Source organism: Typopeltis vanoorti, chromosome 18 (assembly GCF_054136105.1).
Source record: "Typopeltis vanoorti isolate ZY-2024b chromosome 18, IOZ_Tvanoo_1.0, whole genome shotgun sequence".
Lineage (NCBI taxonomy): Eukaryota > Metazoa > Arthropoda > Arachnida > Uropygi > Thelyphonidae > Typopeltis > Typopeltis vanoorti.
In genome coordinates this window covers 57502494-57519347 of record NC_143566.1, presented here as the reverse complement: position 1 = coordinate 57519347, position 16854 = coordinate 57502494, and the positions used below count along the sequence as shown (strand labels likewise).

Below are 16854 nucleotides of genomic sequence, written 5' to 3'. Positions count from 1 at the left end.
ATTCTTTATACTTTTCTATGATCTGTCTAAAACAAAGGATCTGATCTCTGGTACCCTTACCTTTCCTAAAACCTGCTTTTTCCTCAAGCATCTCTGCCCCAACTTTGACCTCAATCCTATTTAGCATGATCTTCAATAAAGATCTTGCTTGCTTGAGATATTAAACTAATAGTTCTATAGGTCTTGTAATCCTTCATATCTCCCTTCTTATGTAATGGTGCGAAACCGATTTCTTCCAGTCTCTAGGCCATGATCCTGTCTCCCATATCCTTTAATCTATCTATGAAACACTTTCATCCCTCCATCCCCCTGTGAATTAATAGAATAGTGAATTAAGGAAAATAACCTAGATGTTACTGGAACCATATCTGATCTATGAGATGGCTCTTGAGGTTATTATATGAATAACATCAAGTATGTTTGGGTGTTCAGTGGTGGTCTCACATACATAGGTAGCAGAGTTTTCCCACGTGGAAATTTGATATTTTTTTTTTCCCCTTCCAAAGAAACAAACTAGCTATGCAGTTAATAGACATAATTCACTGGCTTTAGGGTCTTAGTTACTTCAACCATAATCCCAGATAACAGCAGCATTCAGATATCACTCCACCAGTATCCAGGAGGCCTAATGTGTACACCAAGAAAGTATTCTACACACTAAATATCATACATTATATTGGATTTTTTATTGGACCATGATTTTGATAAACATATATACATAATTGTCGACAAGTTTCGCCAGCTCGACGATTATGTATATATGTTTATCAAAATCATGGTCCAATAAAAAATCCAGTATAATGTATCATATTTAGTAAAAAAAGGACCACATATTAACTATGAAAATATTCTACACACTATTACTATGTAAAAATAAATTTTTAAAAAATGACAACGAAAATATCCAAAACTGATTAAAATGAAAAAAAAAAAAAAAAAACATCTTCAGTCAATTCATGGTACAAATGTACTATAGGTTTATTAATAACTTTTCATGGGTGGGAACCAAAAAAAAAAAAAATCCTATCAGTGTCATATCAGCCAGCAGTGCTTCTACCTGGCATTGATCCATGCTGATGTCACTACACTCTAGCCTTGTTGCAAGCATGGAATACTGGAACTTATTTGCCTATGCTTTTTCTACCCTTCCAATGTTACTATTCCTCTGTATCATTATCCAAAGTAGATTATTTTTAGCCAAAAAAAAATGGAATACAATGTATTTAATGCTATGCCATATCTATGATAAAATGATAAAATATTGTGTTTCTGTATATTCTTGTGCATACTGCTATCATACAGTACTGTTACCTAACTGTGTCCAGTCTGTTAGAGTGTTCAATTCTTTAAATCCCTCACTCAGTCAACCTCTCACATTAGTAAGCTGTCTCCTACTATGAGACTACCTGAATGTTTCCAGACCATTCTGAGTATACTTTAGACACATGTGCTTGAACATCCCCAGAAGTTAGTAGTTAAGTTGGTAGTTGATATATTTTCACTGGCACATCTGTTATCAACTTCTATACTATGCAGTCACTCAGGTCACACTACTGAGTTCTCATTATTTAAAATTTTACATTTAAAGAAACACATACACAACCACCACCATCCCTTAGTATCTGCCACTGTTTTATACATGAATGTTTCAAAGTAACAAAGTGGGAATTCTGTGAATAATAGCATATCTAATAAAGTGGCCATTCTGCATACAATGATCTCTCAATTGAAAAAATACAATGACCTTTAAATGAAAAAATCCTCAACTGACTAATTCAAGGATCAGTTAATTAACTGATCCCTGACATGACACCATGTAATTGTGTCTTCAAGTTATCCAACCCCTCAGCTGACTAGCAAATTACTCTTCTTCTGTATAATTGAGAAATTACTGCATTTTTTCAAAGCACCACTATATTTAGAATTTTTACCAAGAATTTATTTTCATTTTTTTTTAAATTTTCTCCCAAATCTATATTCATGCAATGAAGATAATGTTTTACTTTTTAATTATTTAAAAATTAGTTTAAAATTTTATATAAAAAAAAACATACCCTGGATATACATCAGGACCATTAATTACAGCCTGCCTTAATTCCCTAACATTCCAAGAAGTCACAGGCTGTGGATAAGTTAATTTTCTAGCAAATACTGTTGGTATACCTATTTCGTCCACCATGATATAAGGATCTGGAGATATTACGGAACGAGCAGCATAATCTACACGTTTTCCCATCATATGCTTCCTAAAAAGTCCTTCTTTCTTTTCTAGAATCTAAAATATATATGGTGCATATAAGTAAACAAAAATGAAAAGGAGAAAATATTACAGAATCTTTAAAAATTCATGTTATGCACAATGTATTATTACTAAAATCTTAATATAAGATATAAGAAAAACACCTGGTGCTCAAATCAGATGTTTTATATGATATTAAAAGATCCGGCAATAAAACAGGTGTTGCCATTATAAAAGATTTCAAGAAACTGACAGAGTAGACACTAACTATAAAATCCACACAGACAACAAAAATAGTTCATTGTAGTTCGTTGGGTTCACTATAGTGAAATGGAGGAAGGGATCTTTCAAGCTCATAGTATTTCTCCAGAATAAATAATTTTATCAAAAAGCATTTCATTCAATGAAGATAATTATGAATTTTCAACCCTTACTTATGCAACAAGTTGAGTCTTTTTAATGAGATTTAAGTATTCATAAAAAATAATATAAAAAACTTTATAGCAGTTCCATTGCATATTAATGCCATGGATGAGTTTAGCATTTATTATTAGTAGTAGAAGTGGTAGTATTAGATTTTTAATTATTAGTATTTATTAGATCATCTAATAACATGCCCTCCCATTCAGTCATTTCTAGACCTCAAATAATGATGACTGTCATGCCAATCAATGATTGGCATGACGTTAGCAGAGCTAATCTCAGGTGGTATGGTCTCTTAAACAGAATGGGTGAAGAAAGATTAGCAAAACAAGTGTTCTCTGCCAGGTTGACAGGAAAACGACCCAGAGGAAGACCAAGATATAGGTGGATTGATATGGTACAAAGTGCCTTAGACTATAGAAATACAAGATCTGATAATGATGTTGAAGTCTTGACAAGTAACAGACTGATTTGGAGGAAAATTGTAAAGAGGAAGTTAGCAATGAGGTAAATTTTTCATGAAGTACTATCATATCCTGTACACCCCTTGGGGGTGCATGGCAGGAATTTGATGATGATGATGATAAAGTTGCAAACTTAGATGTCTTGTAATGTCATAAAGATATCATCTACATGATTTCACACGAGGAAGATTATTGGAAAGCTTTAAAAAGGCCAAAGAATTAGTGATATGGCTAGAGAATGTGGAATCTTACACCAATAGAACGTGTTTCAGATGTTTGTTAAGAGGTCACCCTCGCTCTATCATGGAGCATGAGTAGGCCTATACATCCAAAGGCCTGTGGTCGCATCCCTATATCCACAGCTCATCGTAGAGCACATTTTCGGTGGTGTTGTATGCATAAAAATTGGACAAGACACCAATGCGCTAATTTACTCTTTACAGATTAATTGTTTTCATCTTTCCTCTGATCTTAGACAACACTTGATCTGGTACGAAAATGATACTATAAGGGGGACCGGAAAGTAATCAATTTTTTGAACTACATTTTTAATATAAATTTTATTAAAGAACAAATTAACATTATTCAATTCTATAATCGCCATCGTTAATTATAACCTTATTCGAATGATCTACTAAGTTTAGAATTCCTTATTTGAAAAAAGTTTTTTCTTTGGAGGTAAAAAATGATATTAAACTCCTTTGGACATCATCATGCGAACGGAAGGATTTATTTCTTATGCTGTGTTCTAAGGACCTGAATAAGTGATAGTCGCTAGCGGCAATATCCAGCGAATATGGAGGATGTGGTAGTAGTTCCCATCCTAACTGCCTAATTTTTTCTTGAGTCATTCTTGCAGAATGTGGTTTTGCATTATCTTGCTGCAAAATTACCTCTTTTTGATTGACAAGCACAGGACGTTTGATTAAAATTCTTGATGTAGTCACTAATTGTTCACAGCAGAAGGCTGCTGTGATAGTCTTACCTTGTTCCATGTGTTCGTAATGAATAATTCCATGAAGATCCCACCAAACGCACAACAGAACCTTTTGTGGATGAAGTCCATCTTTAAGTGTTGGAATTGGAGTTTGATTTGGAGGAAGTCACTGTTTTTTGCGTCTATTATTCTTATACAGCACCCATTTTTCATCACCAGTTAGGACTTGTTCCAAAAAAGGGGTCATTTTGTTGTCTGGTCAACAATGAATTGCAAATTGCCCATCTCTGTGCTTTATTGTTTTCTGACAGTTAATGTGGCACCCATACACCCTGTTTAAGAACCTTTGCACTCTTATGTAAGTGCTCTTGGACAGTTGACCATGATGAATTATGTTTCTCTGCTAATTCTTGTATGGTTTGTTTTAGATTTGATTCAAGGAGAGTTTTAAGAGCCTCATCATCTAGAGTAAGAGGTCTTCCAGATTGAGGACGATCAGAGGGATCAAAATTTTTTTCTGCAAATCTTCTGAACCATCGCTGACATTTGTTAACCTTCAATACGTCTCCATAAGTTGAGCAAATGATTTTGGTGGCCTCGGTAGCATTCTTTCCTTGGTGAAACAAAAACAGTATACAATGACGTAAATGGTGCTCTTCAACTTTAAAGTCTGCCATATTAAAAAATAATAATCTAAAATTAAAAAAAAAAAAAACAATTTTTTTAAATAGAAAAGTAATGCTAATATTTAAATAAAAATCAAATTTAATAATTTGTGTTATTTAAGAAAAAACAATCGGCTAAAAATGACCTATTAAAAAGAATTGATTACTTTCCAGTCCCCCTTATACTTACCATTGCAAGAATGTTCTTGAAAGGGATAGATACAGCAGTGCATGGGTCAGTGTGGGATAACATTATGCTTAATGGATGCACCGAGCTAAGTGCTGGAAAAATGGACTATGACATAGTCCTCTTTTCCAGCACTTTAGTGAATGATACTACAACGAAGTTCGTCGATGTTATATGTTCGATTGTTCCGCAGTGCTGTGAGGAATTCCATTTTATGGATGACAATGCCACACTACATCACACACGAGCAGTGGAGATAATTCTGGAGACCAAGGATATTAATCAAATTGAGTGACAGCACACTTCCCACATCTACCCCATAGAACACATTTGAAAAAATAGGGAGATGCACTGCTGCTCAAAATTCCCCTCCAGAAAACAAACAAGGCCTTATCCTTGCTCTGAAGGAGAAGTAGACCAGTTTGCCTCAAGAACTCCAGAATCACTTGGAGATAAATTCGGTATGATATTTGTGAGAGCTGCATTGCAGTTTGGGGTAGACATATTCCATACAGAAATGTCTCTCAACATAGTTTTCTGTAAGCACTGTATACATAAATTCCTTAACTACGTCCTTAGGAAATTTGTAACTTTTGCCAAAAACGTATCGCAATTTAATTTATACAAAATTTATAACATGTTTTTTCATCATCATCATCAAATTCCTGCCATGTACCCTCAAGGGGTGTACAGGATATGATAGTACTTCATGAAAAATTTACATCTTTACTAACTTCCTATCTACAATTTTCCTCCAAATCAGTCTGTTACTTGTCAAGACTCCAACATTATCAGATCTTATATTTCTATCGTCTAAGGCACTTTGTACCGTATCAATCCACCTATATCTTGGTCTTCCCCTGGGTCGTTTTCCTGCCAACCTGGCAGAGAACACTTGTTTTGCTAATCTTTACTCGTCCATTCTATTTAAGTGACCATACCACCTGAGATTAGCTCTGCTAACGCATTCCTGGATGCTGACAATGCCAAGTTCTTTCCTAATATCCTCATTTTTAATATGATATTGCCATTGATGCCATCTGTTCATGCCTCTAATCTTTCTCAGGACTCTCATATCTGTGGTCTCTAGTCTTTGGTCAAGTGTTTTACTTCTGACCCAGCTCTCAGATCCATAAGTTAAAACTGGTTTGAACATTGTCTTGTATACAGCTAATTTAGTTTTCCGACTAATTTCTCTCTTATTCCATATGAATTTATTCAATTGACTTCCCACCACACCAGCTTTGCTGATTCTGTTGTCTATTTCTATATTTAATTTACCATCTTCAGGAAAAATCGTGCCTAAATAGCTAAAATGTTTTACTTGTTCCACAGGTTCTCCATTCACAACAAAGTTGACATTTTCAATGATTCTGCCTATTTTCAGTGTCTTTGTCTTTTTATTGCTGACCTTCATACCATACCTATTACAGCAGCTATTCAATTTAGTCAGAGACTCTTGCAGACTTGTAGTAGATTTATTTAGAAGCATAACATCATCCGCATAAAGCAAAGATTTGACATTAACATCTCCAATTTTCATATCAGGTTTAATACCACTTTCCTTCATAATGTGATCCATATAGATAATGAATAATAGACGGTATAATGTACATCCTTGTCTCACACCAGATTTAACATTAAGCCATCTTCCTGTACTTCCTTCAATTCTAACTGCTGACTTACAACTCAAATAAAGACTAAGTATTGCTTGATATAATGCCCCATCGACACCATATAACTGCAGCGTATTGAATAGCTTCTCTCTTGGCACCTGGCCATATGCCTTTTCCAAATCGACAAAACTTAAATACAGATCTTTGTTATATTCCCATGCTTTCTCAACTATTTGTCGTAAAGTGAAGATCTGATTCTGACAGCCTCTATTTGGCCTGAATCCAGCTTGTTCTTCACCAAGCTTTTCTTCCACAATTCTTCTCAACCGTTTCTCAAGTATACTTGCATAGATCTTGACAGGAACACTCAGTAGGGAAACACCTCTGTAATTCTCACATTTAGTTTTATTTCCCTTTTTATATATGGGTACTATGAGAGCTCTACTCCAATCATCGGGAATTCGTCCCTCTGTCCAGGCTTTCTTAACTATGCAGTGCAGCCACTGTAAGACTTTTATACTACCATACTTTAGCATTTCTGGTCGAATATCATCTACTCCTGCTGCCTTTCCACATTTCAAACCTTTGATGGCTTTTTCTACTTCGAGTATGGATATGTATTCCTGACTGCATGTCTGGTCAGTGTTTTTAACCACTGTGCTGTCATCACTGCTTGTTTCATTTAGCAGTTTTTCAAAGTAACTACTCCATACTTCAAGGATATCTTTTTCTCCTGTTTTCATGTCACCTTTATCATCTCTAACTCCTTTTACAGCACTCTTTCCTCCATTCCTAAGCTTCTTCAACAACCTCCAGAATATTTTGCCACCTTCTTGATATTTATTTTCTATATTCTTGCCAAAGTCCTCCCATGACTTTTGTTTAGCTAGTTTTACACACTGTTTAGCTTTCTTACATTTGTCTCTGTATTCTGTAAGAGTAAAAGCTGACTTATTTGTTAGGAACTTTTGATATGCTTTCTTCTTTTCCTTCACTGCCTCTTTAACTTCCTGTGTCCACCAGGGAGTTCTGATTTTTCTATCCTTGCACACAACCTCACCACATGCCTCTCTGGCTGAATCAATCAGGGTTTTCTTCAGAGTTTGCCACTGAATCTCCAAGGTTTGATTCCTGTTCTCAAACTCTTTCATTTTCTTTTCAATAATCTTTATGTATTTTAGTCTACAGTTCACATCTGAGAGCTGCTCAACTTTTATTCGCTTTAAAACTTTCTTACATGTTATTCTTTTCAATATGAAATTCAATTTTATCCTGCTCAACACTAAATAGTGATCACTTCCAATTTCAAATCCTCTATACACTCTGGTGTCCTGCACCAGGGAGAAAACATCACTATCGACAATAACATAGTCAATGAGACTTTTCTTATTCCTAGCCTCTTCTCTCCATGTGAATTTGTGCACATTTTTATGTTGGAACATGGTGTTAGTAATAACCAGTCCATGTCCTGAGCAGAAATCCAACAGATATTTGCCATTATTATTAGCTTTGCTCTTTTCTCCAAATTTTCCAAAATATTTTTGTATGTCTCACAATCATTTCCTACTTTGCTATTTAGATCCCCAACAAGGACCAACTTTTCCTTTTTCATTGTGTCAGTTGATTTTTCTAAAGCGTCAAAAAATTCCTTTACTTCTACCTTAGTAGAACCTTCTGTGGGGCCATAGGCACAAAATAAAAAAAAACATGTTTTTTGTGTTATGTAATTTATTGTATGCTATCAATAAATTTATTGCTAGCATACAATAAATTACATAACAAATAAATAGCATACAATAAATAACATACAATAAATTTATTGCTATCCTTAGCTTTTGGACACTAGTGTATAAAGTAGGCAAGAAATAACATGGAGAAAGTGATTTAGGTATACAAGACATGCACCAAAGAAATGAGCTCTAGAAATCAGCCAACATTAATAATATTCCTCCTCATGCCCTATTTCCTCTATCTTCTCTAAAATACGATATCTATTACAATCTACCTCTGTAACTACATCATTCTATAACAACAAGTCTGCTAATGCAAATATGGCCAAGTCAAGCTGACCAATGCCAAAAACTCCACTCCTTTATTTCTGATACTTCAGGCATTTGTGTATATACATTTCAACGTCTTTTTAGGCCTCCAGTTTCCCTGGCCCTGCCCATTCAGATTCATAACCTCGAAAACTGAACCCTGCTCTTCAATATCATTCCTGCACTCGCACTCATTTGTTACATGGATAGCTAGCCACATGCTTGATTGCCACCCCAAATTCTGTATTTACTCGAATATAACTCGCACTTTTTCTCCCCCAAAAATCATTATCATCAAATTCCTGATACATACCCTCAAGGGGTGTACAGGATATGATAGGACTGCATGAAAAATTTGCATCATTACTAGTTTCCTATCTACAATTTTCCTCCAAATCAGTCTGTTACCTGTCAAGAATCCAATATTTTCAGATCTCATATTTCTGTCTTCTAAGGCACTTTTTACTGTATCAATCCACCTATATCTTGGTCTTCCTCTGGGTCTTTTTCCTGCCAACCTGACAGAGAACAATTGTTTTGCTAATCTTTCTTCGCCCATTCTGTTTAAATAACCATACCACCTGAGATTAGCTCTGCTAATGCATTCTTGGATGCTGACAATGTCAAGTTCTTGCTAATATCTTGTTTTTAATATGATATTGCCAGTGATGCCATCTGTTCATGCCTCTAATCTTTCTCAGGACTCTCGTATCTGTGGTCTCTAGTCTTTGGTCAAATGTTTTACTTCTGACCCAGCTCTCAGATCCATAAGTTAAAACTGGTTTGAACACTGTCTTGTATACAGCTAATTTAGTGTTCTGACTAATTTCTCTCTAATTCCATATAAATTTATTCACTTGACTTCCCACCATACCAGCTTTGTTGATTCTGTTGTCAATTTCGATATTTAATTTACCATTTTCACTAAAAATCGTGATTAAGTAGCTGAAATATTTTACTTGTTCTATATGTTCTCCATTCACAATGCAGTTGATATTTTGAGTGTTTCTGCCTATTTTACATTGTCTTGTCTTTTTAATGCTGACCTTCATACCACATCTATTACAACAGTTATTCAATTTCATCAGGGAATCTTGCAGACTTATTTAGAAGTATAACATCATCAGCATAAAGCAAAGAGCTGACATTAACATCTACAATTTTCATATCAGGTTTAATATCACTTTCCTTCATAATGTGATCCATGTAGATAATGAGTAACAGTGGGGATAATGTACATCCATGTCTGACACCAGATTTAACATTAAACCACCTTCCAGTACTTCCTTCAATTCTAACTGCTGACTTACAATGCAAATAAAGACAATGTATTGCTTGATATCATGCCCCAGTGACATCATATAACTGTAGCATTTTGAATAGCTCCTCTCTTGACACCCTGTCATATGCCTTTTCCAATCGACAAAACTTAAATACAGATCTTTGTTATATTCCCATGATTTCTCAACTATTTGTTGAAAATCTGATCCTGACAGCCTTTATATGGCCTGAATCTAGCTTGTTCTTCATCAAGCTTCTCTTCTAAAATACTTCTCAACCGTTTCTCAAGTATACTTGCATATATCTTACCACGAACACTCAGTAGGGAAATACCTCTATAATTCTCACATTCAGTTTTATTTCCCTTTTTATATATGGGTGCTATGAGAGCTCTATTTCAGTCATCTGGAAATTGTCCCTTTGTCCAGGCCTTCTGAACTATGCAGTACAGCCACTGTAAGACTCTTATACCACCATACTTCAGCATTTCTGGTCGAATATCATCTACTCCTGCTACTTTTCCACATTTTAGGGCTTTGATGGTTTTTTTCTACTTCAAGAATGGATATGTATTCCTCACTGTATGCCTGGTGAGTGTTTTTTACCACTGTGCTACACAAAGTTTCATTTAGCAATTTCTCGAAGTAATTACTCCATACTTCAAGTATATCTTTTTCTCCTGTTTTCATGTCACTTTTATCATCTCCAATTCCTTTGTATCATCTCCAATTCCAGGTACCTTTGATATGCTTTCTTCTTTTCTTTCACAGCCTCTTTAACTTCCTCTGTCCACCATGGAGTTCTGATTTTTCTATCCTTGCAGACAACCCTGGCTGAATCAATGAATGTTTTCTTCAGAGCTTGCCACTGAATCTCCAAGGTTTCGTTCCTGTTCTCAAACTCTTTCATTTTTCCTTCAATAATCTTTGCGTATTTTAGTCTACATTTCACATCTAAGAGGTGCACAATTTTTATTTGCTTTAAAACTTTCTTGCATATTCTTCTTTTCAATATGAAATTCAAGTTTATCCTGCTCAAGACTAAATGGTGATCACTTCCAATTTCAAATCCTCTGTACACTCTGGTGTCCTGCATCAGGGAGAAAACATCACTATCTACGATAACATAGTCAATGAGACTTTCCTTATTTCTTGCCTCTTCTCTCCATGTGAATTTGTGCACATTTTTATGTTGGAACACTGTGTTAGTAATAACCAGTCCATGTCCTGAGCAGAAATCCAACAAATATTTTCCATTATTATTAGTTTTGCTCTTTTATCCAAATATATTTTTGTATGTCTGACAATCATTTCCTACTCTGCTATTTAGATCCCCAAAAAGGACCAACTTTTCCTTTTTCATTGTGTCAGTTGCTTTCTCTAAATCCTCAAAAAATTCCTCAACTTCTACCTTAGCAGAACCTTGTGTGGGACCATAGGCATAAATAAGTCTCATTGTCCAGTTCACCATTCTCAAATTTGCCCATATCACTCTACTTGAGACTGCCTGCCATTCAAGAAGATTTGCCTCTTACTTAGTGTTGAATACTATAGCTACTTCTTTTCCTTGATTGTCATTGCCTGAATATAGCATTTTGTATTTATTGCTCAGAAAGATCTCACCAGTTTTTGCCTCTTTTGTTTCAGTCACCCCGATTATGTCAATCTGGTACTTATCCAATTCCTCAGCTAGCTCCACTTCTTTGCCATTCAAGCTTCTTATGTTAACAGTACCAATCTTGAACTCTGGTGATATTGAGTTGGGGTCGGTTTTAGGATTTGTTCCAGTAGCTGACTTTTCGCTGTTTTCCCTGTTACCCTGGCGAAAACAACGGGGACTTGTTTAACCAGGCAATGCCCCAGCCGGCATGAAATTCTGTCATGTTGTATTTTGATATTTTGGTTTAAGCCAATAATAAGAATGCAATTTGGTTCAACTAAATCCTAAATTGCCAGCACATATCCTCGTTTTTTCAGTATCCAGGTAGATACTTAAAAGGGTGCACCACGAGAGGGTGAGGATTAGACATTAGGTGAGAACCCCTGGTCGGTTCTCCACACTCCTTTAAAGGCTATGTATAGGTCTCCTCTCAGTTATATAGCTTTGACCCTTAAGCACCCCTCAAAATTAAAGCTAAAAAATCAGAGATTTTTATAAAAAAGCAGGGATTTTCGAAAACTAAAGTTTTCAAAGACTGAAAATGGGTATGACTTACCAAGAATCTTCTATTCACTATCGAAAGCAATTTCTTTGTGTGCATCAAAGCCAGGTAGTGTCATCTTCTTTCCCAGTATTTAAAGCAAAAATTACCAGAAATTTACAAGACTTGTGATACGTAATGAACAATCGTTCATGAATGACCAATGAGAAGTGAAAGCAGAGTGTGAAACAAACGGCAGTGGGCCAAGTAGAAATAGAGCATTATGAAGATGTGCATATGATTGGTGCGCTATTAACAAAAGATAATGCAACCAACAATAATTGAGTTGAAATGCTAATTCTCTTCAACCGAATTCCATAATATCTGAAACTGCTATAACAATATTCACTATATATTTCTTAATTTTAATATGTTCACAACAGGGTGGTGTTTATTGTTCTGACAGAACTTCTCATAAACGTTTGTGTACAGCTTCTGTGTTGTGTGGGAGGGCTCAACTCACAAAGTTTCAACCCTTCGGTGGAATTTTAATACAACTTCCGTGTCGAACTGTCAGGCAGACTCACACACACATTACATGGCATGTTCGTGGTAGAATTTTATTTGAAGTTAACCTTTGTCTTAATGACATTGAAAATTTCAAATGCAATCCAACAAATACTTATTTCATGTAACTGAAATATTGGACAATAGTTTTTTTTTTTTAGTTAGATACTGTGTTTGTTGGTGTAACATATGGTTTTGCTCGAGTCTGTACAGCATAGTTTCTGTGGGAGGGGACGTGATTCATTAGTTAGTGCAGTTTTATCCCAGTTGTCTCTAATTGCACTATTTGTTGAGAAATATTACACAGACTGCAAATGCTGTGTACCTTATTCAGTGATACAATAAAACTACTTGTTTTTCTTACTTCTGCAGTATAGTGGCTGTAGGGGAGGGGCGAATTACTATCATCCCAACGTGAATGTGATTAAACTTTTTTTTTCTTGTGCAAGGTATATGCGAAACTTTTTAATTTTTTTTTTGTAAAGCAAAATCAGGGGTGCGAATTATATGCAAGGGAGAGTTATATTCGAGTAAATACGGTATCTCTAGTTTCCTTGGTTTTGCACTTTCAAACTCACTGAACAACACTTTCTCTAAGCATATAAAACAAAATTTCTCAATTTTGGGTCCCCAGAAATACCTGTTCCCTGATCACAATATTGTAGGGTATCAGGTGCTACTAATATCATTTACTATAATTCAGAAGCCTTAGGTTTTCTAGTTTATTTGCAGTCGTGCCTCTTTTCTCTCTTAATTGGGATATCTCTGCACACATATATATGATCACGGGTTCAAACTTTTATGAAGGGTCAGGGTCAGTCAGTGTGGTCAGAAATACAGGCATGAAAGGTATCAAGCAATTTTAATGAATTCATTATTTAATATAATACAGAAACAAAACAATTATTAATACTAAGTCAAACTCTTATTTTCCTCTCACTCTCTCGTTCTTAAAATAAACATTGATTTCTAAATCTTTACAATTCAATTTTCTCAACTTATTTGACATTTTAGTTTACAACTCATTAGGCCAGCTAGGCATTTAGCACATTAATATTTTCCCTCGAGTGGACCATGACAAAATATCTAATAGACTAATAGTTCTTAACGTTCAGTCCAAAGGTATAGAGTTATTCACATAAATTTCAATTCTTCATACTTCCTATTATCATATATTTGAAATACACACTTTTCCGTACTGTTAGTCAATTTCTCTAAAAGGGGCTAGAACATATGAAAGTACTTATCTACACTGTTTCAGTTTCTCTCCGTCCTTCCTTCTTTGTGAAGAATCTGGCTATCTTGATTCTACCGTCACGTGGGATTCATGTGCTCTTCATGAATTGGGCACTGTTTCTTTGCTATGGATTCACGTCAACGTTTCTTCTCATTGATGGTCTACGTTCGATCTTGCCGTGCTCTGTGGCGGTGCCATACTGGAACTTCTCGAAGGTCAGCTCTTAAAAATAAGAACTGAACCACAATGAACACTTGTAGCACACGGTGAGAATACAGGAACAAACAAAATGGGGGGGGGGGTCAATTCAATGTTGCGGGGGGTTTATATGCTCCCCAAGAGCACCACCTTTCTGAGTTTGATTTCTCCTATCGTCCTGCCAATTGGTCCCTGACTGGGTGACCTCACCGATCCTCATACGGACTTTCTAATTACAGGAATATATGTATCATGATATTTTCTCAGATGTAACACCCACGGGCGCTTAAGCTCCTCTTGTAGCATTAGCCCCATCTTGCCGAATAATTTACATTCTTTTACGTGTAGAATATCACTAATCATTTCTCTTACAATTGCCCCTTTTTTGTTGACTACAGTTACATTTGATATACAGATACATTAACTTCAATTCAAACAGTTCAAAATTTAATTTATAAGATGTTATTTCCTATAAAACATAGTCACACTGTGCTAAATGATAAGTATGCTTATTTAATTTATGTTTACTGTTAGGGTGCACCCTAACAGTAAACATTTAGAGTGAGGTAGCCTGTTTCAGATCTAACACAACTAAGAAGACAGAGCAAATGAATATCACTCAGATATTTAGTGTTTGCAGATTTTAAAGCCTTAGAACCTTTATATTAGTCAGAAATAATAATCTGCTTAAAACAAGAGGCCATTCCAGCAATGTGTATATATATATATATATAAGATTATTAAAAACTATATATATATGAAATCAACAGCCAGTATAAAGTCAGACCATCAGGGAAAAGAATTCAGCATTGAGAAATATATTACACATCAAAAATTCAGATATTCCACAAATTAAATGAGGCAAAAATCATTTAAAAATAAAGAATAATTATAGGACAATATTTGCAAATATTCTGTATTTAATGACAGAAAAGATTTGACCAAATGTTTTAAGGTTTTGAATGTGTATGTGAGTGAGTAAAATGGTCACTACAGTTTTAATATAATTTCATTTGTTTATACACATACTTTTTTAATGAAATATATAAAAGAAAATTTAGTTTGTATGTAACATAATGAAACACCAAATATATAAGCCTGAGGACAGAACATGTAAAGTTATAGGAAAAGTTATTTACATTATATAATAAGATTAGTCAAAAAATTTCTACACCAGTATAAACCAAGGTCATGATGTAAATAGTTATATCCACTACTACAAAAGGGTGTCAAGATATTTTTGATCTGGATGCTCTTTTGTAGTAGTAGATATAACTGATCTCACATCAAACCACCTTTCTGTATCTCCTAACTGCTGATTACAAATCAAATACAGGCCACTTACACACATAATTATAATGTTTTGAACAGCTTTTCCCTTAATACTGTAAGGATATCGGTATTAAAATTCAGATATTTCACAAGTTAAAAACATAAAAATGAATTAATGTAAAGTTAATAAGTTAGTAAGAAGCCATTTTATAAAAGTAGTTATTTAATGTTTCCTTTTGGCTGCCATGAGCAAGATATTTTACAATGTTATTATTGTTGATTACCTAAAGTCTTGCTTAGATATAAAATAAAATGTATTAAAATTAAATATTAGTGCTTAATTGTAATTTTGTATCAGCTATCAAAAGTTTTTTAATGTTGATATTGTTTGTATCTAGACAAACATTGTCAATTATGAGAGAAGAAAGTCACCACTATATTATCAGAAGTGATTAAATGAACTTACCTCAGTGCATAAAATTGTGAAACAAAGAACTGTTATAATTTGATACTTTTGGTTTGAAATTATAATTAAATAAACTTTTCTGAAGTTCATTTCCTGTGAAGAAAGAACTTTGAGCCAAGCTAAAAGGAATAATGGCAGCACACAATAGCAGAGTGGAGTAGAAGTTTGTTGGTTGCATTTCCATGCATGTGTGGAAGAAAGAGAACATTAAGGAAACCAATTATATATTTAGTTTAATTCTTTATCCAAGTGTAAGCAAACGAAGTTCACACCTGAAGTATTTTCAGGACTGGGGCAACTCGTGGCAAAGGTGGTATAAGTTCTCATCACTTGTAAATCACTTGGATAAAGGATTAAACCAAATATATACTTGGTAGCATAGCCAAGTGAAAAAACTTCCATCAACATTAAGGAAAGTTGCTAAGCATTCGATGTTCTGCAGCAAGGAAAGGTACACAGCAGGAGAAAAATTGTAGTTTCTGTGTCTTCAATATATGAAGATTTAACAGAAACTAGAAAAAAAGTTAGAAATGAAAGACTGAAAGAAGTATATCTTTGTACCAAGTGATAAGTGTGAAGTTTTTGTAATTATTAATCCACATCGGATTTATTTCCATTAAAGCTGAAAGAAACTTTATTACTCTTCAGTTCATATAGAAATAAGCCTAGTAAAGGTTATTTATTTAGGATTCTCAGTCTAATAAATGATTTCTAACAGATGATATAGTTTTAGTTATTTCTTCAGAAATTGTCATATAGAAGGCAAAATTTGTTCTGAGTGTGTTAAAACTGTTAAAAGTTGTTGACTTTCATATAAAAAATTAATTCATTCTAAAGTGATGATATGGTTTTTTACTAGTTTATTTAGTGAAGTTTGTTATTTTTATATAGAAAGTGATGTTACAGGAGTACACTGGATGAAGACAAGATATGTTTTTTTTTCAGTGTTTCATGATTTAAAATGCAAGAAGAGTCTATCATACAGAGAGTAGTTTTTTAGTCTTTCTCCTGCATAAATTCAAGAAGAAATAAGTTTCTGTAAGAAACAAGAGACTGAAATTCCAGAAGCTTTGTCCATACAGGATAACTGTTAACTTATAAAAATAAAGGGAAGCTGACTATC

The 16854-nt window shown here is 34.4% G+C and overlaps 1 protein-coding gene across 1 annotated transcript in view; it reads right to left on the bottom strand.

Annotated features, from left to right (window-relative positions):
- The window catches only part of Polr1A (RNA polymerase I subunit RpI1), a 352992-nt gene that overhangs the window by 267064 nt on the left and 69074 nt on the right, over positions 1–16854 (bottom strand). Inside the window, exon 9 of the mRNA XM_090408580.1 lies at positions 2055–2275. Coding sequence (XP_090264706.1) covers positions 2055–2275 — 221 coding nt within the window. The remainder of the gene's footprint in view (positions 1–2054; positions 2276–16854) is intronic.